This window comes from Fusarium sambucinum, chromosome IV (assembly GCF_050947815.1).
Source record: "Fusarium sambucinum isolate potato_lamoka chromosome IV, whole genome shotgun sequence".
Taxonomy (NCBI): Eukaryota; Fungi; Ascomycota; class Sordariomycetes; order Hypocreales; family Nectriaceae; genus Fusarium; species Fusarium sambucinum.
The window spans coordinates 4,888,984-4,910,235 of NC_139291.1; the positions used below are offsets into that span (position 1 = coordinate 4,888,984).

General features: G+C 47.3%; 10 protein-coding genes across 10 annotated transcripts; 4 read left to right on the forward strand and 6 right to left on the reverse strand.

Annotated features, from left to right (window-relative positions):
• Window positions 1–40: 40 nt before the first annotated feature.
• FSST1_001654 (uncharacterized protein) lies at window positions 41–1,030 on the forward strand (the record flags this gene model as incomplete). Its single annotated transcript, XM_083227567.1, has 2 exons — window positions 41–265; window positions 314–1,030. The coding sequence occupies 2 exons, from the start codon at window positions 41–43 to the stop codon at window positions 1,028–1,030; spliced, it is 942 nt and encodes a 313-aa protein (XP_083091836.1).
• Window positions 1,031–3,423: 2,393 nt separating this feature from the next.
• Window positions 3,424–6,279, reverse strand: FSST1_001655 (glutamine-dependent NAD(+) synthetase; the record flags this gene model as incomplete). The annotated part of the gene is made up of 13 exons (XM_083227569.1): window positions 3,424–3,618; window positions 3,673–3,801; window positions 3,855–3,895; window positions 3,945–3,995; window positions 4,047–4,184; window positions 4,242–4,385; window positions 4,454–4,861; window positions 4,914–4,947; window positions 5,039–5,334; window positions 5,387–5,523; window positions 5,610–5,810; window positions 5,864–6,067; window positions 6,122–6,279. 13 exons carry the CDS (start codon window positions 6,277–6,279, stop codon window positions 3,424–3,426), a joined length of 2,136 nt encoding a protein of 711 aa, XP_083091837.1.
• A 543-nt stretch (window positions 6,280–6,822) lies between these two features.
• Window positions 6,823–8,979, reverse strand: FSST1_001656 (nuclear protein Es2-domain-containing protein; the record flags this gene model as incomplete). Its single annotated transcript, XM_083227570.1, has 1 exon — window positions 6,823–8,979. The coding sequence occupies one exon, from the start codon at window positions 8,977–8,979 to the stop codon at window positions 6,823–6,825; it is 2,157 nt and encodes a 718-aa protein (XP_083091838.1).
• A 670-nt stretch (window positions 8,980–9,649) lies between these two features.
• FSST1_001657 (splicing factor ESS-2 family protein) lies at window positions 9,650–11,008 on the reverse strand (the record flags this gene model as incomplete). The annotated part of the gene is made up of 1 exon (XM_083227571.1): window positions 9,650–11,008. One exon carries the CDS (start codon window positions 11,006–11,008, stop codon window positions 9,650–9,652), a length of 1,359 nt encoding a protein of 452 aa, XP_083091839.1.
• A 987-nt stretch (window positions 11,009–11,995) lies between these two features.
• On the forward strand, window positions 11,996–13,688 carry FSST1_001658 (protein serine/threonine phosphatase; the record flags this gene model as incomplete). The annotated part of the gene is made up of 6 exons (XM_083227572.1): window positions 11,996–12,130; window positions 12,191–12,271; window positions 12,328–12,763; window positions 12,813–13,418; window positions 13,471–13,595; window positions 13,650–13,688. 6 exons carry the CDS (start codon window positions 11,996–11,998, stop codon window positions 13,686–13,688), a joined length of 1,422 nt encoding a protein of 473 aa, XP_083091840.1.
• A 187-nt stretch (window positions 13,689–13,875) lies between these two features.
• On the reverse strand, window positions 13,876–14,316 carry FSST1_001659 (uncharacterized protein; the record flags this gene model as incomplete). The annotated part of the gene is made up of 1 exon (XM_083227573.1): window positions 13,876–14,316. The coding sequence occupies one exon, from the start codon at window positions 14,314–14,316 to the stop codon at window positions 13,876–13,878; it is 441 nt and encodes a 146-aa protein (XP_083091841.1).
• Window positions 14,317–14,555: 239 nt separating this feature from the next.
• On the forward strand, window positions 14,556–15,048 carry FSST1_001660 (transcription elongation factor SPT4; the record flags this gene model as incomplete). The annotated part of the gene is made up of 3 exons (XM_083227574.1): window positions 14,556–14,639; window positions 14,706–14,959; window positions 15,015–15,048. 3 exons carry the CDS (start codon window positions 14,556–14,558, stop codon window positions 15,046–15,048), a joined length of 372 nt encoding a protein of 123 aa, XP_083091842.1.
• A 245-nt stretch (window positions 15,049–15,293) lies between these two features.
• Window positions 15,294–16,362, reverse strand: FSST1_001661 (domain of Kin17 curved DNA-binding protein-domain-containing protein; the record flags this gene model as incomplete). The annotated part of the gene is made up of 2 exons (XM_083227575.1): window positions 15,294–16,004; window positions 16,057–16,362. 2 exons carry the CDS (start codon window positions 16,360–16,362, stop codon window positions 15,294–15,296), a joined length of 1,017 nt encoding a protein of 338 aa, XP_083091843.1.
• A 482-nt stretch (window positions 16,363–16,844) lies between these two features.
• On the forward strand, window positions 16,845–17,701 carry FSST1_001662 (mRNA splicing protein YJU2; the record flags this gene model as incomplete). The annotated part of the gene is made up of 2 exons (XM_083227576.1): window positions 16,845–16,959; window positions 17,007–17,701. 2 exons carry the CDS (start codon window positions 16,845–16,847, stop codon window positions 17,699–17,701), a joined length of 810 nt encoding a protein of 269 aa, XP_083091844.1.
• Window positions 17,702–18,392: 691 nt separating this feature from the next.
• On the reverse strand, window positions 18,393–18,596 carry FSST1_001663 (uncharacterized protein; the record flags this gene model as incomplete). The annotated part of the gene is made up of 1 exon (XM_083227577.1): window positions 18,393–18,596. The coding sequence occupies one exon, from the start codon at window positions 18,594–18,596 to the stop codon at window positions 18,393–18,395; it is 204 nt and encodes a 67-aa protein (XP_083091845.1).
• Between the last annotated feature and the right edge of the window lie 2,656 nt (window positions 18,597–21,252).

Below are 21,252 nucleotides of genomic sequence, written 5' to 3' on the forward strand. Positions count from 1 at the left end.
GTCCAAGACTGTTGTATCTCACTTTACGCAGCATCACAATATGGCCATTAAGCGAAAATCGTCGTCCTCATTAGGACTCGAAAGAAGAGTACGACCGAGAAGAGAAGACGAGTGGGAAGAAGAGCCCGAGAGCCAGAACTCCTCAAGCGAGGATGATGATGACAATGAGGTTGAGGAAGAGGGTATTCGAGGAGATTCTGACGACGAAGACGAGGAAGATGACCAAGATCAAGAATCTGGAGACGGCTCAGAAGATGAGTCTGAGGTGAGGTTTCTGCTCTTGCGCTTGACAATTGTTTCTGACCAGATATAGCCTGAGCAAAAAGGACCCAAGATAAACCTCTCATCTGTCTCGTTCGGTGCCCTCGCAAAAGCGCAAGAATCACTCCCCTCAGGGCGCAAGTCAAAAACAAAGAAACCTACCGACGACGACACACCAAAGACAGAAACACCAGCACCCAGGAAACCCACTAGATCAAAGGACGACCCCAAACCCAAACGGTCATCTAAACATGCACCCCAAGAACAAACATCTAAAAAGCCCGTATCTCGTCGTCGCGAGATTCTTCCCGACAATAAACGCCAATACCGTGATCCGCGATTCGACCCCTTAGTCGGCCGCGTCGACGAAGAAAAGGCCAGCAAAGCCTACGCCTTCCTGGACGAGTACCGCGACAAGGAGATGGCCGACCTGCGCGCGCAGATCAAAAAGACCAAGAATTTTGACGAGAAGGAGAACCTCAAGCGCCAGTTGCAGTCCATGGAGTCTCGCAAGAAGGCTAACCTGCGCAGACAGGAGGAAGAGAGCCTGCTCAAGGAGCACCGCAAGAAGGAGAAGGAGCTTGTAGCGCAGGGCAAGACCCCGTTCTACCTGAAGAGGAGTGAACAGAAGAAGCAGCTTCTCGTGAACAGGTACGAGGGCATGAGCAAGGGACAAGTTGACAGGGCGATTGAGAGGAAGAGGAAGAAGGTTGCTGGTAAGGAGAAGAAGGAACTCGACTTTTTGCAGCGCCGAGAGCCGAGAGGGTAAACTTAGCATTTTAGAGGTTATAAAGCGAATGAATCTTGATGCAGTTTTTGCATGGAATGTTGTCTACGATGGTGTTGCTTTAACAAGCCTACCATTAGAAATTTGATGCACCTCGGAAGGATACAGCTATATACAAGTACTGTGTTTACTGATGAAAGCTCATATATCCAAGGCGGTATGGTATAATACTCCGCAAGTCCTGTCTTCTGTACTTCCAATGCACCACATCCAAGTACATACAAGCTCGACGTATCTCGGCACTACAAGTAAACATAACAGAACAGCATAAAAAGATAAAAACATACAGCAGCGAGGATTCGCTGGTCGTCACCGACCCAACTACTAGTTCGCCCCTTATCAGCTTATCTATGGGAGAGCGGACGGGATCCCGAGTTCTCTGATAGGTATGGTCGTATGTGAAAGTAGTGTGTGCAAATGCAACTTAGACGGGCTCGAAACAAGAGTCAATCGTGTCCATGGCGTTAACACCGATGCATTGCTCGTCAGCATCTTATTCTTTTCACACCTCTGACACTGGCCTATGCATACGTCTCGGTGTTTTTCTTTCTTTCTGAAAACGTACTGCCTTTGAGCAGCGAGTTTTTGTGAATCGCAATTCAGACCGAGCTCCTTGCAGCGTTGGCATTGTCCCAGACACTTCCATTTTTCACAAATTTTCGCCCCTTCCTCAGTGAGGAATTGGTTTCGTTATTTAGGGTACTCAAAGGAGGTATCAACTACAGGATCGTTCCGAGTTCTGTGTTCAGTTTAGCAAAGCTCTGAAGGTGGAAATGGTATGTCACTCACATCCTCGCTTCGGTACTGTTGCTCAATGATGCTGAATTCCGTTGTTTTGACTTGCATCTAGTGTGGCCTCATGCCCGTCGATCAACGCCGAATTGATGCTGTATAGCTCAGACGAATCTGTTAAGCTGGGTGTACTGATAATGCCAGCCCGGAAGGCATGGCGAATGGCTCCGGCTCCGGCGGGTAGAAGAAGATCATCATGCGGACCCTGGTATCTTTCTATAGGAACCCAGGATGCCTTCGTATGCTTTGCGAAGATTATATAAATCTGTTTGGTTGGAGTGGATTTAGTTCAAGTCACAAGTTTGTCCATCCTCTGGAATCTGGTGAGAGTGTAAAATGAGCGTTCTACTCCTGGCTGAGATATCCCAACAGCGTGAACAAATAGAGCTCGATGATTATCTCGAAGCCGATGTACCTCCCAAGAAAGTCCAATGGAGAAAAAATATTGATCAAGGGTGCGTATGGGCTTAGAGAATTGTGTGTCAGGAGTGTAAAGAGGGTAGTCTGACGTATCAGTATAATTAAGTAGTGAAAGAAAAGGTCTGCGATTGAAGGGGGTTACGGGAAGCTTTTGTAGATATTTAATAAGAAACGCAACCGTTCTGTATTCAATTCGATTGAGACAATTTGTTGTAAGCAGCAATCAAAACCAATCTGTTTTCGAAGTCTGGCCCTGGATTCAATCTCCCAGAACCGCAGCGAAGTAGGCGTGGTCAGCAGTGTTGCCTGTTTTTAACAGAATATCACACGATATTATCGTTCTATTGATTGTGTTTGTGTGAATATTGGTAAACAGGTACCGCCTGTCCTTCAAGATGAGGGTGATCTAGATCAAGATTCTCACCACAAAGATAACAAAACATCTCTCGCAAGCACCTTCGCAAGACAAGCACTGGTTACTAGCTATGTGAGGCCTGCATGGATAAGTTATGCTTGTGCCAGTTGTATAACTCTGTTCGTAGACTGTTTGGCTCAGATGATGTCAGTTTGTTGAACAAACCCAACATCGAATGCATGACTGATGATGACTCCCACAACCCCCTGAGTCAATATGTCGAAAGTCTGCCGACCGAAGGTGAACATGGATGTGTATTAATGAGAAACGTTAAATTCATGCTCAAATTTGATATTATTCGTATCTTTGCATACAGATTTTCGTCTCGTTCTAGGATAGAAAGACGTTGATATTGTGATACATAAGATATAACAGGCTACTAAGACGTTGTAGTATCCAACGATAACGCTTTTGTTGGAGGACAAGTTCAATCTGTGACACAGTATATGCATTGTTAGGAATTATCATCTCCAGTTGTGGATCTATGATCGGATAACTTAGGCTTCTTCCTTGGAACACCGTACAGGGAGGGCACCTGTAATATAAAGAATCGAGAATGCCCCAATGGCCTTTCGTTCAGGAGCACTAGATTTTGCATAGATCGGTTTTGGTTGCTCCACACTGCCATCTGATGTTGTTACTCAGAGAATTGAACCAAACCGCAGAGCTCGAGCGTTACTGATGTCTCGAACGTCTTCATGAATTCACACTATGACCCCGTGTTCTCAATTACGACACATAAGATATTTTACTTCGAAGCCGCATCCTTCTTCTCCAAAGCCTTCTCGATAGCCTCCACCCTCTTGTCAATCTTCTCAAAAGACCAGCTATTCCATGGTGAGGGGTAAACAAGAGGTCGAAGATCAAACCTGTGGTCATCCGGGGAGTAGTTTTCAACATGGACAGCGGGTGTTGCCACTGCTTGTTTATGTCTGTTAATATACTTAGAAGTATTGTTAGCTCATGTGACAAGGACGTTGGCCAAAAGGAAACATACGTGGAATCCGTGGAATCTCTTGACTTTGGTGGCAACTTCTCGTGGTGCCATCTTGCCCTCACCACCCCATTCCTCAAGAAGCCGGAGGAACATCCCGTATGGACCGAGCTTGCTCTCCTTTCGTAGACGCTTCGACGATTGTCAGTTGAGTTGTAACTTATCTCATGGTTGTGTTTACTTACACCGAAGCGAGAGAGCTCGTCATATGTCATACCCATATCAGCTGAGACATTTGTTAGTCGATTACTATCTCTGTGACAAACATAACTTACCTTCATCACTCTGAACGTAGTCTGCAGTAATAGGCTCAAGCTCAGCCGTAGCTGTAATCTGTTAGCATGGCGTGATCAAGCAAAATTGAAGGCTTGACCTACGAATAGCATGGATAAATTCCTCTAGGATAGGCATATCAAAGCTCTTGGCAGACCAAGCGATAAACCTCTTCAAGTCTGTCTTACTAACAGAGCCGATGGGGTTCACATCAGCGGAACTGCAGTCGTACTTGGTGAGATCTGGACAGCCACGTTGTCAGTCGATGGCGCAATGGAAGCCTAAGAGTTACAACTTACAGCCTCGAAGACACTCATCAACGTTACTGGATCCAAGAACTAGCAGACTTCCCCCACCGGGCCGTTGTCGTACAGTGGGAAGCATCTGGGCATAGTAATAGGCAATAACCATACGGCTACGGGCTTGGATATTTTGCAAAGCCACTGCCTTAAATTAGTATCAATCAAAATGGAGCTTCTAGTTATGGCTGGGAAAAGGCAGATCAACATACGGTTCTCAGTTGCTGATCCTCCATGAACCTTGAATTTGGGCTCAAATCCAGTGCCTTGAGTGAGCAGGTTCTTGGTGGCATGGAAAGTATCGTCAATGTTCATGTCAGTATGGTAGCTTCCAATACGTTCGGACAGATCCTTAGCACGTTGGCGAGTCTCCTTGCTGCTCTGCTTCTCCATACCCATGTAAACAGTGTGGAAGATCTGATTACAGAACTCTTCAGCAGTTTCGGGTAACTTGTCTGAGTACACGGCAATTCGCTTCACATCAGCAATAACATCCTCATTACCTGCCTTGATGGCTGCAACGACAAGTCGACACATGCTGAAGACAATAGTGGCAGTTGCGCATGAGTCAATACCTCCAGAAAGGGGCACAAGGTAACCGGATGCCTTGCTTCGTCGCACTGTTTTCCAGTTAGTTGCTGACCTTGTAAAGTACCAACAAAGGAAACTCACGGTAATCCCAAAGCCAGCAAGCAGGACCAAGGGCCTTAGCAGCACATAAGATTAGCAAAACTCCCCATACAGAACCTGTCTGCTACTAGAAAAAGCCAAGACAGATAGAGTAGGTGAGTACATACGATTTCTTCCTCTGGAACATGGTACCTAGCTGGCCTGGGAGGCGTTGGGGCCCGGAGGAGATCAAGATCTTCCACACCCAGGCTGAAATCGACCTCGATTCTTTCGTACACAGGTGCTTGGACAGCCTGAAAGTTGCGGGAAGGGGCAAATCGGTAGGCACGAACTTCTTCGAGGTCCACAGTTGCGGTGATAACTTCAACATCGTCCAAGCTGAATTGGGAACCTTGAGCCACGATGTTGCCGTTCACCATAATGAGCGATGAACCGTCGTAGAGAAGTCTATCTCCGTCGGAACCTGAGACAGTGTGAGATAAGGTAGTTCGTGTTAGATAATTGAAATAAATTACCGGACTGGTTGGCGTATAAGTAGACACCACCGCTCTTACGAGTTGCTTCAGAGATGAGGGCGAGACGCTCATTTAGCTTTCTCAAAGTGTGGTGAGAGCCGGATGAGTTGGTGAAGATCTCGACGCCATTGAGGGCCCTGGATGATGGTTAGTCTTTAGAACGCTCTTGAAAACCGGCACCGTCTCTCTTTAGAGGGGAATTAAAGTTCCAAAGGAGGCATACATGTTGATATGAGGCGCCTGAGGGGTAAAAAGCTCCTCACATGTCTCGGCAGCGACAGTTGTGTCGTTGAGAGACAAAATAACATCACCGATAGGAACTTGTCGAACACCCTGGTGTTTTTGCAGAGCAGGAGGAAGGTTGTACTGCTCAACATATCTAGGTCTGTTCCAAGGAGTAAAGAAACGGTTCTCTCTGAAGTTTCTATACAGCCGAGTTAGTTAGTGAGTGTCTCTTTCGGGGCAACTACTACGCACCCGTCATTGGCAAGGTAGATCTTGGGTCGAAGACAAAGAAGCTTTCCGTCAAGGATAATAGCACGGCAGTTGTATCGACAACCCCTGTGCATGAGAGGAAGACCGACATCAATAAGGATACCATGGAGTTCGGTGTCAGTCAAGATTGCGAGGAGTGATTCCAAGGAGTGTTCATAGACATCCGCCTCGAGGAAATGGTCAAGACTATTGAGATATTGTCAGATTATTCTCTCCATAAAGAATTGTTAATACACCCACCATCCATAGCCTGTAATCTCAAGCTCAGGGCCTGTTCTCAAAGTAGCTCCAGCTTCCTTGGCCAAGATGATACTCTTACGGATTCTCCCAAGGTTTCCCGCCCAATCCAACACCCACTGGTTGAGAGAACATGTTGCCAAAGTGATTAAGTCGGCCATCTTGAAGTGAAGATGCTGTCGACAGAGAAGCTCTTTGGTGTAGTAGGTTTAAATTGGTGACTGTAACTACCCGTAGAGAGACCTGGGTGGGCCTTCCATTTATGTATTCGGGCGGGGTACAAGCTTGCGATAGCGGCACCAGCGCCCTCCAACGCCCTATACATCAACATTGAGGTTTTCGTGCCATTGGTATTTAGCTGGCCAAGTAAATGCAGATTGAAATAACAATCAAATTATTACACATCTGGTGTATCCCGAGATCCAATTTGGCGTAGTCAGTACACACATAATTCAGTTGAATACCCAAGTTATGATACAAATATCTCACAGTGACTAACCAGTATTGATGCCCCACCATATCTTGCCAAACCCGAATACCGATTGTCCGAGAACATCAACCTCATATAATTCAATCAAGATAACACAAGCCATGTCTTCATGAAATTCGTATTCTCTATTCTACATCCGCCAACCATTTTAATTCTAAATAGTCTTACATGAGATTATATGTTACATGATACATTAATACAATGCCTCCACTTCTCACCTAGTATAGCCTCCTTTGGCGAGAGCCTCTTCAAACATCGCCTTGCATGGGACCTTACTACCCAGCTTTGCACACAGAAGAAAGGCACCACTGAGCTTGCGGTGCAAACTGTACGTCTCCTCGGGTGGAGGCGCAAGTCGCTCTTGAAGCATCACAGGGATGAGTGCTTTTACACGTTCTGTAATAGTCTGATCCTTGAAGTCGTAGACATCAGGTGCATTGGAAAGGAAGGGTTCAGCGAGAGTGAGAACAGACTCTGTGTGTGCCTCAACCATGGTGCGGCTTTCATGGCCAGTCAAGTAGCCGAGGCTCTCGGACAACTCCTTGACAGCGGCCTTGTCAGAGCGAGAGGCTGCAGCAAGAAGCTGTACGTATTGGGTAACAAACTCGTCGGGATACTCGCGAGAAGCTCCAAAGTCGAGTAGCTCGAGCTTGTTGACGTCCGCGTTATAGAGGAAGTTTGTCCAGTTAGGGTCCGTCTGCATGAAACGAAACTCGGTGATCTCACGGAGACAGAGTCGGAGAAGCTGTGTGCCGATCCAGTCGCGTTGCTCCTGAGTAAATGACTTGATGCGCGTCACGCCGATGCCATCCATAAAGTCCATGGTAAGAACTTGCTTGCCCGATGCCTCGGGATATACGTTCGGTACCACGAAGATGTCTTTCTCGCTTGAGCCGAGAAGCTCCTTGTAGCGCTGAGCGCATTGAAGCTCGCGTTCATAGTCACATTCCCAGCCGAGCTCTAGTCGCGCGTTATCAATCGTCTTATTAAGATATAAACCCCTGGGGAGAAGCTTGGTCGCTGTGAGGAGAATGCTCAGGTTATCGAGATCCGAATTGATGGAGTCGGCAACGCCAGGAAACTGAATCTTGACAGCCACCCGCTTGCCATTCTTCAAAACTGCTTTGTGCACCTGTCCAATTGAAGCGGCAGCAATAGGCGTTTCTTCAAACTCGCTGAACAGCTCTCTCCACTCAGGGCCAAGGTTTGCGACGAGCACGCGATCACGCTGCCAAGCCGGCATGTAGTCAGCACGATCCTGAACGCGCTGAAGGACCTGCTGGATAGGGGCTGGCAGCATCTTGGTGTCCTGGAAACTCATCATCTGACCAAGTTTCAGAGCAGCGCCACGCATGCGTGAGAGCTTCGCAACCAGGCGCTCCATGTTCCTTTCGCTCAAGAGAACAGATCCTTGACCACCGCCGCCAAAGGCACGACTGAAACCCTCAGTCATGGCTCCTCCCAGCATACCAGCAGCAAGACCACCGTAGTTCCATATTCGGCTAATGCGCGATGAGGGAACACTGGACTCTCTCAGAGCATGTGGAGTGTCTGACGGTGCTACTGCATCTCCAGCAATCTCTTTTGCGGCTTTGATGACGTTTTCGTCGATCTTTTTCTCAGCTTCAGGAACAACCGGAGGGGCCTTTTCTGGTTCAGGCGCAGGGGATTCTATGGATTTCTCTTCCTGAATTTTCTCTTGCGCAATATGAGCCTCATTTTCTACGAGCTTTGCGGGCTCCGTAGGTTCCACATGATTCGTAATCGGCTCCTGGGGCGTCTCGGGTTGCGCTTCGAAGCTCAACTCTGGAGGTGGACGAGGGGGCCAATTTCTCATGGGATGCTCTTCCACAGGACCTCCAGCCCCAGGCCTAACAGGCGCTGTACCAGGTCTGCCCTGCTTTCTTAGGGAATCTAAAACCTTGGAACCTCGTGCCGTATGGAAGATATTAACGTCGACTCCGGGTGGTAGGTCAAAATCATTATCATTGGCTGGCTCTGACGTAACTCGTTGCTGTGGGATTGGCCTGAGGTTCGAGATTGAACTGCCAAAAGGAACTCGGTCGGTTCTTGTAAATTCTGGTTGGATATTTTGTCTGTCTTCCGATGCCTCGACGATAGGTTCTGTTTGCCGTGTAGCCGGTGCGGTCTGCTCATAGATGGTATCATCATTCGGCTTCGTAGTACTATGTGCAGCGTCTGCTGTCGGTGAGCTTTTCTGAGCATTCCGTTCTCTCAACGCCGCAACAACGCTCGACGTCCGGCTGTAAGTGTCGATCTGACGACCTCGAAGAGCGACATGCTTGGCGGCGATGCCACGAGAGGCATTGAGCACTGCAACGAGGTCGATGGCGAAGTCGACGAACCTCATCGAGTCAATACGGCCTCGAAGGTCCAGAAGCGCATTGAATGGAGGCGGTTAATTGTGTCTGGCGTACTGGCGTTGGCTGCCAGCTTAACAAGGTGGGTTACTGGTTCCCAGGTTCGGACAAAAAAGTCCATGACTTAATTGATGGGTCATGCAACTAAGGGGGTTAACCACATCAACTGCCGAAGGTGTCTAGGACGTAAAATCATATCGGAAATCCAGGTATAAATTATATCCAAAAAAGAAATTTAGTATAGTATTATATTAAAAGTAGTCATTAGAGCAAGGGCCTTGTCACCTGAGCGTGGACTGGCCATACTAGACAAGAGCTTAGATAAAAGAAGGAGCCTCAGGGCATCAGAAAAATTGACCGCTAGAAGCATAAGAGATGAAATTAGTAGGTCACTTTATGCCTCTTAGGCTATAGTTCTTAGACTACTTATTTTTATACACTAAGACTTAGGAGACCAATTTTTTGGCTACCTAGTAGAGGAGGTTAAAGCTCTGTAATTATAAACTGAGATTCTGAAGAAGATGCAACTTTTCTATTTGTAGTTAAGAAAGCGCTTCGCTTCGTAAAATTGTCTTGTAAAACGACTGCGCTCCCGTTGGGCCGTAATAACAAAAACGCCTACGCCATGCTGTAAAGTAGGTATATGCCAAATATTCGTCTTCACTTCAACCCCGACCCCGACCCCGACGTCGAGCCGGATCTTTTGACTGATCTCAAAAGAGACCCCCTAGGAGTCATGGGTTTGTTAGATTGTCCAAACGAGCTCCCGCTTGACCCGCGTCCAGGTGTGCCAATTTTGCTCCACAACCTCTGCGCTGCTGGTGTCAGACCTCCAGCAGATACACGAGGGCTACTCGGGAATTTGGGAACTGGCGTTTTATCTACCCTCCCTGTAAGTCCGTTCCTCGTGGATTCTTTTTTCGATTGCGATATTCGCTCCACCATGCGCTCGTGCAGAGTCTCTCTATCGCGTTGCTCTTGTAAGCGGAAAGGGTTTGGCGAGTCATCTCCTGGACCCAGGTTGATGATAGGTGCAGGGAGCATCGGCTCGTTTTCATCATCCTCGTCGTCAACAAATGCGTATCCATTCACCCTTGGCGTCTCTGCTCCACTGACACTCGAGTCTTGATCGCTCTTCCGGGGCCTGCCTACGATGGCGTCTCGTATTGCAGACGTGGTAGGGGATGACGGCCGTTCTATAACGCGCGGTTCTGGCATTCTCGTGTTTGCGTAAACAATCGATTTTGGCGCCATCTTTGAAGATTCCTCAGCCTTTTGAGAAACGCTAACAGCGATATCCTCAACGCCATCGGGTCTGAACATCAAGTTGTTCTTGGGATTGGCATTCCATGTGTCTGGACGTGCCGGGCGGTCGTCTTTGTCTTTAATGGCAAGACGATCGCGTTTAGAGCCGTCGTCCATGAGACTTCGTGTTTGCCCGATTCGATCCTCAACCTCCTTCTGTTTGACCATCTGTTTTGATGGTAATTTGTTACCACGCCAAAGCCAAGCATACTTTTCAGCCTTTTTCTGGTTCTGCTTGTCAACAAGCTTATAAAAGCTTTCATTGTCTTCGCTTGTATAAGTCTCCTGAAACTTTGATAAACTCATGTTGGTTTTGAGCCGTGGCTGAAACTCTGGAACATTTGAGATGACAGAAGCTGGTGTGTCCCCTCCATATGTCGAAGGCGTGCGGTCTCGGAAAGAGTTTGTTGATCTTGGAGGGACTGGTGTGTTCTGGCGTCCTGGTGTCATAACATGCTGGAGTCTCCGTCCTGCGCTCGATATCCAAGCGGCATCTTTTGACTCCAAGGCGTCGAGATATTCTTGTTGTGTCTCCGTCTGTAACAAACCAGGAAAAAAGTCACGAGCTATAATTTGAGACAGCGTCTCTGTGTAGGTATCCTCATCGAGTACCTTCTTTGGTCGTTTGATCTTTTTAGCTGGAGGGGGAGGGGGCATCAAAGAAGTGTCCGTCCGCTTCCGCACCAGCGCGTTTGACCCTGATCCTGACTCCATGGCGTATGTACGTAGGTGACTGTGAAATGTATTTGATGAAAGTGAGTTGGGTTAAGATGACTACTAGGTAGTAGAAAAATTAGCCTCCTAAGTCTTAGGCTATAGTTTTTAGATTACTTATTTTTATACCTTAAGGGACATAAAGTGTCTTACTATTTTCATCTCTTATGCTTCCAGCGGTTAATTTTTCTAATACCCTGAGGCAGGAACCGTCAAGTGGAGGTGTTTCGAGCTATGCAACTAACCGATATCCACTCAGAGCTTTATGCTTACAAGTTGATAATTTGCTACAGTGGTCGTGTGACCGACAGGTACCTACCTGTTGGTTAATAGGCAGTAACCGACTACATGCCTCAATTTAATTGTATTTAAAACAGCATTGAAGCTTTTTACTAAGCTTAGAACAGAGATTCTTTATGTGATGACTGAATCAGGTAGGCTCTAGTTGCAAGGCATCCGCACGGATGGCTGTTGGTCAGTAGGTGGCGATTGATAAAAGATTCCCCGTCTTTTGGCGCCTTGCTCAGACGCTAGGCGTTCCAGAGGCACCCGACCTCGCGACGATTTACACCCCCGGGCCAGGTAGGCAATACTTACAGGGGCTCTAAACCTATCATAATGCCTGAAAGCCCTGGAGCCTCACCCGTTAAGCCCCCGATGGAGCCGTCAGATTCGGTTCCATCATGACGCGCCGGCAGCGGGGGCCAAGTCAACTCCACCAAAAGCCGCCCGCCATCAACCTCGATCCAAAACTTCTTTGCACTTCCTCGCATTGTGGAACCGAGCCTTGGAACCCGCCTCGCTTCTGCACCATTCTACGAGCTTATTCTTGACCTGCAAACTTCAAAACCAAGTCCCTCTCTTTTTGCGACTGACTTGAGTGGTTGATACTGCGCTCGGCGCAAAACTGCCATACTACCCCTCCCCCTCCTTTGACCTTCGACCTGTTTCTGTGACGCCCACTCGACGACCTTCAATTTTGACAAAATGGACGCCGTTGAACTCAAGAACAAGGGCAACAAGGCCTTCCAGTCTGGTGACTACCTCGGCGCAGTCGACTTTTACACGCAGGCTATCGAAAAGAACGACAAGGAGCCTACCTTTTTCACCAACAGAGCTCAGGCAAGTCATAAATATGATTCATGATTTTACTATTGGACATTCTATTGACTTTAGGACTAGGCACACATCAAGACTGAAGCGTACGGTTATGCTGTCGCTGACGCTACGAAAGCTATTGAGCTTAACCCAAAACTTGTCAAGGTTCGCCACGAAACTACAGAATTTGGAAACCCAAGATCGAATTCTGACCTGGGCAGGCATACTACCGACGAGGTCTAGCCAAGACTGCGATTCTACGACCCAAAGAGGCTATCGACGACTTCAAGACATGTGTTTCCCTCGACCCCAACAACAAAGATGCCAGGCTCAAGTTGGAAGACTGCAAGAAAATCGTCCGACAGATGGCGTTCTTTGCTGCTATCGAGGTCGGCGATGAGCCCTCTGCAGCCGTTGGTCTTGACTTAGACTCAATGGCTGTTGATCCAGGATATGATGGCGTGCGACTAGGTAATGAGATGACACAAGAATTCATTGACGACATGATCGAGCGTTTCAAGAATGGCAAGAAAATCCACCGGAAATACGTCTATCAAATCGTTCTTGCCGTTAAGAAGATCGTCTACGATGAGCCTACAATGGTCGAGGTGGAAATTCCTAGCGATGTCAAGCTTACTGTCTGTGGTGACACGCACGGTAAGAAATGTGCCAGCCAGTGTCTTGTACAACCAACTAATCCTTGTAGGTCAATATTTCGATCTTATGGAGTTGTTCCGCCGTAATGGCACTCCTGATGAGAAGCACTGGTATCTTTTCAACGGTGACTTTGTGGATCGAGGTTCTTGGTCAACTGAGATCGCTCTGCTCTTGTATGCATACAAATGGCTGCGACCTAAGCAGTTCTTCCTGAACCGTGGAAACCACGAGACAGACGACATGAACCGAGTCTATGGTTTCGAGGGAGAATGCAAGGCCAAGTACAACGAGCGAGTCTTCAAGCTGTTCTCTGAGAGTTTCTCTGCTCTGGCTCTGGCTACACTCATTGGAAAGAAGTACCTAGTCCTCCACGGAGGACTCTTCTCCGATGATAAGGTTACACTTGACGATATCCGAAAACTGAACCGACACAACCAGCGTCAACCCGGTCAGGCTGGCTTAATGATGGAGATGCTCTGGACTGACCCTCAGGAGGAGAACGGCCGAGGACCCAGCAAGCGTGGTGTCGGTATGCAATTTGGTCCTGACATTACCAAGAAGTTCTGCGAGAAGAACGGTCTCGAGGCTGTTATCCGAAGTCACGAGGTTCGCATGGATGGTTACGAGGTGCAGCACGACGGTCGCTGTATTACCGGTGAGTTGATATGGATATCTTATTACGACTTTATCGCTAACATTCCTATCAGTCTTCTCTGCTCCTCGATACTGTGACTCGACAGAGAATAGGGGTGCCTATATCAACATCGGCCCTGACTACAAGCTTCAGTACGAGCAATTCGATGCTGTGCCCCACCCTGACATTAAGCCCATGGTAAGTTGCCACACAATCATATATACCCATATCTCAACGCTAACCGGATTCCAGGCATATGCGCAAAGCTCTCTCATGTCCTCTCTGATGTAGAAACGGTGGAGAACCTCTAGAAAGCAAATTGGCGGCGATTTCAGGGTGTATTCAGGTCCCGGGCGTCTGGAAACGGTGCATTTGCAAGAGTAGGCCGATGGGCGATGTACTTTCATACATTTATACCCCATCTAGATGATAAAACGAGGTCCAGTTCAATGATGATGAATATAACAAATGCCACTCTTCAGGCGTTCCATAGTCGGTTTTGTCCGTCTGCTCCGACCATGGCACCCAGCCAGTCTGAGCATTGTCGTAATTGAAGGCTCATTTGCTCTCCGTTATCGCTTGTGCCTCTCCATGTTGTGATGGCCGCTGCGAAGGAGCCGAGATCTGGTCTTGGAATGCGAACCCACGCATGGTTATTTTCCACTTTGAGAACATCGATAGAAATAGCAGCACCTGTGATTCCCAGGAATTGCCGAAGAGCAGCTGTGCAGTGGCTTTTGAGAGAAAGATCGTCAAGAGTGACAGATGATGAGTTGCTGGGAGCGTTTGTGACAAGCTCTAGGTGCGCATATGAGAAGGGCGGTTCCTTGATTGTGCAGGTGAGAATGTCATGAGATTTTTCAAGACCTTTCTCTTGAAAGATGTTCTTCTGACTCGACTGAATTGGATTTTGTGTCATTTTGACTTGATAAAATCAGTAGGCTTTTGATGACTAGGTAGGTAGGCGTTGAGATCCATCTTCAATTAGAGATTGAAGTTTAAGGTGGATATTGCACTTGGTGCATACCTCGCTTATGTGCATGACAGCTCTTCATCGCCGCCTTTGTCCGTCGCGAACTTTTGAACAACACTCTCCACGACCAACAATTCTCCCCTCTACTAATACTTGTCGACGATCCCTTCTACGAAACACCAAAAATGTCATCCTCCAATTATGTCACAACGGGTCAGGCGCGAAACCTGCGCGCATGCATGATCTGTTCGATCGTCATGACTTCCCAAGTATGGCCTTCTAGCATTGCCAACCTCCGCACGAATCCAGTGAACTAACGTTTTCTCGACATCTAGCGCTTCCAAAACGAAGGCTGCCCCAACTGTGAGGAGTTCCTGCATCTCCAGCATTCCCCGGACCAGATCGAGAGCTGTACATCCCAGGTCTTTGAGGGTGTTATCACGCTCGCAAACCCGACCAAGTCGTGGATCGCAAAGTACCAGCGCCTCGATAGCTACGTACCTGGCATGTATGCCATTAAAGTCTCGGGACAACTACCTGATGATGTTCGATCGACGTTGGAGGACGAGTATAGGATACAGTACATTCCGTAAGTTGAACCTAGATACGGCAAGTTGAAACGAGCTGACATGCTGGTTTTGTAGACGTGACGGCACAGAGGCGGAGAACGATGCTTAAAATACGTGACGTTTGACCGATGCGCAACAATGAATTCCACTATTTCTGGCGAAACCGGCGTTGAGGGAATAGAATAGCAGTGATTATGGACAAGAATTCTCGTTTAAAAAGTATTGTAGTGGTATCTATGATGGACATTCAAACCAGTAACGCCCCAACAATTTCCTATGCTTTATGCATTGCATGTTTGCCATAATGATGGTCCCAATATCTGTGATCGTGCCATAAAATAAAATTGAACATTTCTAATTGTTCTTCTGCTTCTTGTTAGAGCCCATGCCAAAACTGAAACCGGCAGAGTCCCTAGACCGCTTCTTTTCCATTTCTTCTTTCATTATGCGTTCGGCCTCGCTCATCTTCTTAGGCTGTTCAATTTTTGCTGGTTTCTTAGGTCCTAAGGAGAGAGCGTTCTTCTTGGCCTGAGCGAACACGTTCTTGGTCTGAGGCTTTCCAGCAAGCTTCATCGAGATGCCTCCAAACCCGCTTGGCTTCACTGGTGCTGCATCAGGCTCCTTTCCTTTTTCTGTAGTTGTCTCTTCCGTCTTTGAGGGATCTGCTTCTGTTGTGGTTGTGCCTGGCACAGGACTCTCTGACGCCTTCGTTTCAGGAGCGGCTGGCTTCGCTCCGAATGAAAGCTTGATCTTCTCGCCTTCTTGACGTTTCAGTTCGCGGGCTTCGGGATCTTCTTCCTTTTCTTCGTCGTTGGTGCTGGCAGCGGCTTGCGCTCGTTTGATTTGCTCTCGAATCATGCGCTGCTCCAACTCCTCGTTGCCCTGATCTTGCGCTTCCTTGCGTCTCAGTGCGTCTTGTCGTCTCAAGGCCTCTGGTGATTTGTCGATCCAGGATATGTGTATGCCCTTCTCGGTCTCTTCTACTCGGCAAACACCCTCGCGGCCTAGGTGTTTCGCCAGTTCGGTAAGCGAGCCGAACTTTGTACTGTTCATATGAATGTGCTCCTATTTTTCATTAGTAAGTCGGCAGAGAAAAGATAGGTTGCATAAAACTGACCTTATTTGCAATATATTCTTGATAGAAACGGTTGATATGGACTTGCTTCTCTCCATGACCTGTCCTTAGAAGTAAAAGGAAGTCACTCAAGAATTGTTTGGTGTAGTCGTTAATGTACTTCTTGGGGTCTTCGCCAACGAGAAGCATTTGTCGCACATGACTTTCGCTCATTGTATGCTGCTTGAATCCGTTGGCATCTCTGCATTGTTTCTCACATGGTTGACAGTACCATCTCAACCGCTGAAGACCCTTGGCCTTCATACGATTGGCGACAAATTTCGTAGATCCGACTTCAGCTTTACCCATGATGTGCTGTGGTGGTTGTATTGTGTAAATTGGTCAAGTTCGACGTTCAAGACGCGGGCCGCTAGATGTCAAAGATTTTATGGGGCTACATGCAGGTCAGTGATGTAAGTTTACGGCGCGTATCCACATGCTCCCAGTAATGGCGATAAAAATGATAATAGGATAAGAGGATATGAGATCTAACTTCGGAAAGATGATTTAATGTTTCAATTTTTGCTTGTGCATAAAGTATCTTTTCTCGTGCTTGACACTCTTTACTATAAATACCTCCCTCTGCCTCAAATTTATTGACCAGTACAAAGCAAAGCGCAAAGCAGTTTTTGATACTGAGTTGTGCTGACTAAGACGCGAATTTCTGCTCAAACTCACCGCTCTCCAAGCCAGCCTAATTCCGCTCTCGCCTCAACACCAAACGACAACCTCGACGTAACTCCAACTCAACACAACTTTCTCCAACTACCGCGACACACCACACAGCTAACATGAGTGAACGCAAGGTCCTGCAGAAGTACTACCCTCCTGACTTCGATCCTTCGGCTCTCACACGCCGCCGCGGAAACAAGGACGCTGGACCCAAAACACAAAAAGTTCGAATCAGTAAGTTCATGAACCTCATAGACTATTTATTTAACTAACCTTTGCAGTGGCTCCATTCAGCATACGCTGCACTCGATGCGGAAACTTCACTTACCGCGGAAGAAAATTTAACGCAAACAAAGAAATTCGTCAAGAAGAGCGGTACCTCAATATCCAGCTAATTCGCCTGAGTTTCCGTTGTCCAGCATGTTCTGGGGAGATAATCTTACGGACAGACCCTAAAAACAATGATTATATTTTGCTTGCTGGGGCTGTACGAAATAACGAGCCATGGCGCAATCGCGAGACCGAGAACGAGGACGACGAGCAACGACTTAACCGACTCGAACGCGAGGAGGCAGAAGCTGCAGGCGAGGAAGAAAAGAACGCCATGGAGGAACTCGAAGCCAAGAACATGGATGCGCAGAGAGAAATGGCTGCCGCTGATGCGCTGGACGAGATCCGACACCGAAACGCACGAATAAATCGTTCTGAGAAAGAAGGAGTCGATTTTGCGGACACCATAGTACGAACAGAGGATGAGGAAAGGGAAAAACAGGAGAAGGAAGATGAAGAGGCTGCCAAGAAGGCTTTCGCTGCTGCACGAGCGCGAATGGAGATGGAGGTTATAGTTGAGGACGACCCGGCTGTTGAATTAGCTGCGCCAGAACCTATAATGCCCGCTCCAGCTCCCAGTTTCAAGAGGGTTATAAAAAAGAAAAAGGATCATTCGGCAGCTTTGGGACTGAAAAAGAAGGCATAATCAGGGCAGAACACGAAATGGGAAAAATTGCGATACGCATTTTACAAATCTATAGATATTGATGATAAATAATTGAAGAATCGCAGCGCAATACATTTATAATAGCACAAGACTTCAAACTTTTCTTAATACTATAATTTGAGACTTAAGTCTTAAAAGCGTTTATTATTATTATTGTTATTTAGATTTCTATTTATTAATCATAAGGCATAAGTCACTAAAGAGTTTTTTTTTTAACAAGAGATGAAGTTAATATCATTTATCGTTATTGTAGTTATAGCTAAAGCTATTCCCTGTTTCCTCCTCTGATGCTTATGTACCCATATCTTTCTCTCGCTAGTAGTACAGAAGTTACTTTCGCAACTTTAAAATCCCGTCACCAAAAACGCCTTGCATGTCGTGTTTATAAAGAAAATAGAACTTGATAAAAATCAGGCCGTAAGTCATATGAGAAATGAACTTTTCTAGGCACCAGCACTCCGTAAATGTTGTTGTTTCATGAGAGTGCCTTGGCTGTGTGAGGACAGGAGGCTGGGTTAATGGGCTTCGCCACCATTGACGTCGCATTTGATGTCATGCCATCTCCAAGCCCCATCAGCAAGGCAGAACGACAAAAAATAGTAGAAGTCATGATGAAGTCTCTAATTATGTGGTGTCGTTATTGAATTTGTTTGTCTCATGTCATAAGATCTTATGAGTAGTTGGGGCTGGTGTTGCCGTTGGTCATGGATGAACGGGCGCGCTGAGCAGTAGCGTTGGAGGGAGAAGGGCTAGCACCGGAAGCCTCCATCTGTCGCTTTGTGTGGTCATGCATGAAGCGAGCGTAGCTTGAGAGGTTGGTGGGAGGAGGAGACATGGACATGGAGACGGAACCGTAGTCAGATCGAGCGGGCATGATGAAGGTATTGTTTGTGTAGTTGTGTAAGTGTAAGTTGTTTGGATGAGTTGAATTGAAGGCGATCGACTTCTTAAGATGAGTCGAGTAGAGATGAATTGATTGATAGGCTTGTGCTGAAACGCCGGCTTAAAGATGAAAAGGCTTGAAAGTGAGGTTGAAGAGTAGTTATTGTGATTGTTGTTTGTTGGGTTGGATGATGAGAAATGATTTCGAAGGGGGATCTCAGGGTCTTATTATACCAGAAACCGTACACTCGAAAGAATGAAGACAGAGGAGAGGAGCGGAGCGGGCATGGTACAGGCTCCAAAGCTTGGGATTAGCCTCCACCCCCAGGTCCCTTGAAAATGCAGTCAGAGTGGAGTGTTTAGTTGTGTAATGGGGGTGCGATATTCCCTCGAGTGGGTGTGTGTGGTTCCGTAGCACATCATCGTCGTCGTGGATGGACCCTTCTTTTTTTCTCCCTCTTCCTCTCTCTCAGTGTGCGGGTGTCATACAAGTTTCCCCTCTTTTTCCTCCAGAAGACACGCAGAGGAGAAAGAGGAAAACCGGGACTCAACAGCTAGTTCAAGCCAATGTTATGCCATCATGAGCGACTGATCGGCAGAGATTGTCGTCGTCTAGCGTCTGCATATAGCGTAGCTTGACGAGTCGAGACTGCTACACAGTCGGTACGTACTATGTAAGCCTTCGGAGAGATCGTCGGTATATCCTTGCCCTCTGACGCTAAGTTTCTTGATTCGTTCGAATCAAACAACCCCCAGTTCTTCAGGGTCCTTCCTACTCCATCGCCACCACTAATTTACGTATGTCAACTCTGAAGCAACGAGCTTGTGAGAGGCGAGGCTACGCCGACAATGAGATAATTACAGTACAACCGTTTACTGTATTTGTGCCTTTGCTCGTGTTGATCAATAGAACCCTGCACGCAGTATCTTACCTTAGATGACTGCAGCGGAATGGAGACTCTAGACAAACAAAGAAAGACCCTGCTGATCCGGCCCGGCATTGAAGTCATCTCGTGCATCATTTCTTTGCTTTGGAGGTGGGCGATTGGAACTCATGTCTTGAAGCTCGAGCCAAACAACGGGGCAATGATGCATTCGGAGCCATATCAATGTTTTGATTATATCACGTATGGTCCGAGAAGATAATATCCTCTTACGACAATAACGAGAAGTGGAAAGCTTTTTCCGGCAGGACAGTCTCACGAGAAAGGATGAATGACAGAGTTTACCGCAGCTGCCTGTGGGCGCCCGCCAATGGCGCAAAAATCCATTGAATGATTAATGACTTTTTTCAGCTACGAAGCCATGAGATCTGTAGGAAGGGATCAAGGGACCACGAGGAGCTTACTTTCTGAGCTCTGGGGCGGGTCACGCGGCTGTTTGGAAACAACGGTTCGTTGAGGTTCTGGGCCTATTTGCCAAGACGCGGCCTATAGACCCTTGAGACCTCGACAAAGAGGGGACAAGGTTTGTCAGAGACGTTTCGATATGAGGAGGGATCATCGCTATGTTTTCTCGGGGTGGCATTCATCCGGGCCTTTTGAGTCGTTGGGCTATTCTGGCGCCTGCGAGATCTAGTAATTTAGCCCAGAGATCAAACAGAGAGCGGGAGCGGGATTAGTCCAAACTGACGACGAAGTTTTATTAGAGTGCATAATCTTTACTGAGATCTCGAGGTTGACAAGTGTTAGCGTATATCGAGAGCCACAAGTTTCAGAATTTATTGGATCTCTCTGATTGAAGATGTTTTTTTTTCTTGCGGCTCAAATGTCGCATCAGCGTGGATGAATTCCGATATACTTTCTCGGGTGGGCGCGCATCACTGGACCCATTCATGGAATGGTGACCGAGCCTGAATGTGAGGTCTCGGATTTTGGGCACCCAACACCATGGGATTGTTGCAGGATTCCCATGGCCCCGAACCTAAATTCTAATCTTGGCTACTAATTTCCCATCCTTGTCTAAAGCGAAAACCCAGGATCATGCTCGCTACTTTATTAACGAATCGAACTGACCTACACTGGGATAACAGTTTGAACAGCGAAGCTATTCCCACTTTCCCCATATCCATCCATATCCTCGGTGACTGCTACACCGAATCTCTTGATATATGATTCTCCATTGTAAAAAAAGACCCCGAATGAATGTTCAAGGATGGCAACAGATGTGCCCCAGAAAACTCATCCCTGACGTTAACAGCTGTGTATCTCTAAATTTTTGCCCGAGATAAAGAAAATACAAAAATAAACGCCACAGAAGCGGGATTAATTGCCTGCCTAATCTCATGTAGAAACGGAGAATGGCAATTACGTCGAGTTCCCATCTCACCCTCACGCCTTCACCCACCATAATCCAATTATCTAATTCTGTGGCAGGCAAAGTGAGTTACTGTGCCGCTCAGCGAGTAAGAATTTGGAAATGGTAGTCGAGATTCAAGTGGGCCAATGACGGCATCTATGGATCTTCGTTGAGGAGCGAGAGCGCCAATGAGGTCACTTCATCCGCCACGCTAAGAAACATCTCCACTGTTTAGTTTGCTGATGTCACCTTTTTTCAGGGGGGTTTTACAGGTGCTGTCACTGCTGGGGGTGGGGGAAACGGAGGCTGCTCTGTTTCTGTGACGGGAGGAGGCAGACACAAGATGCTAC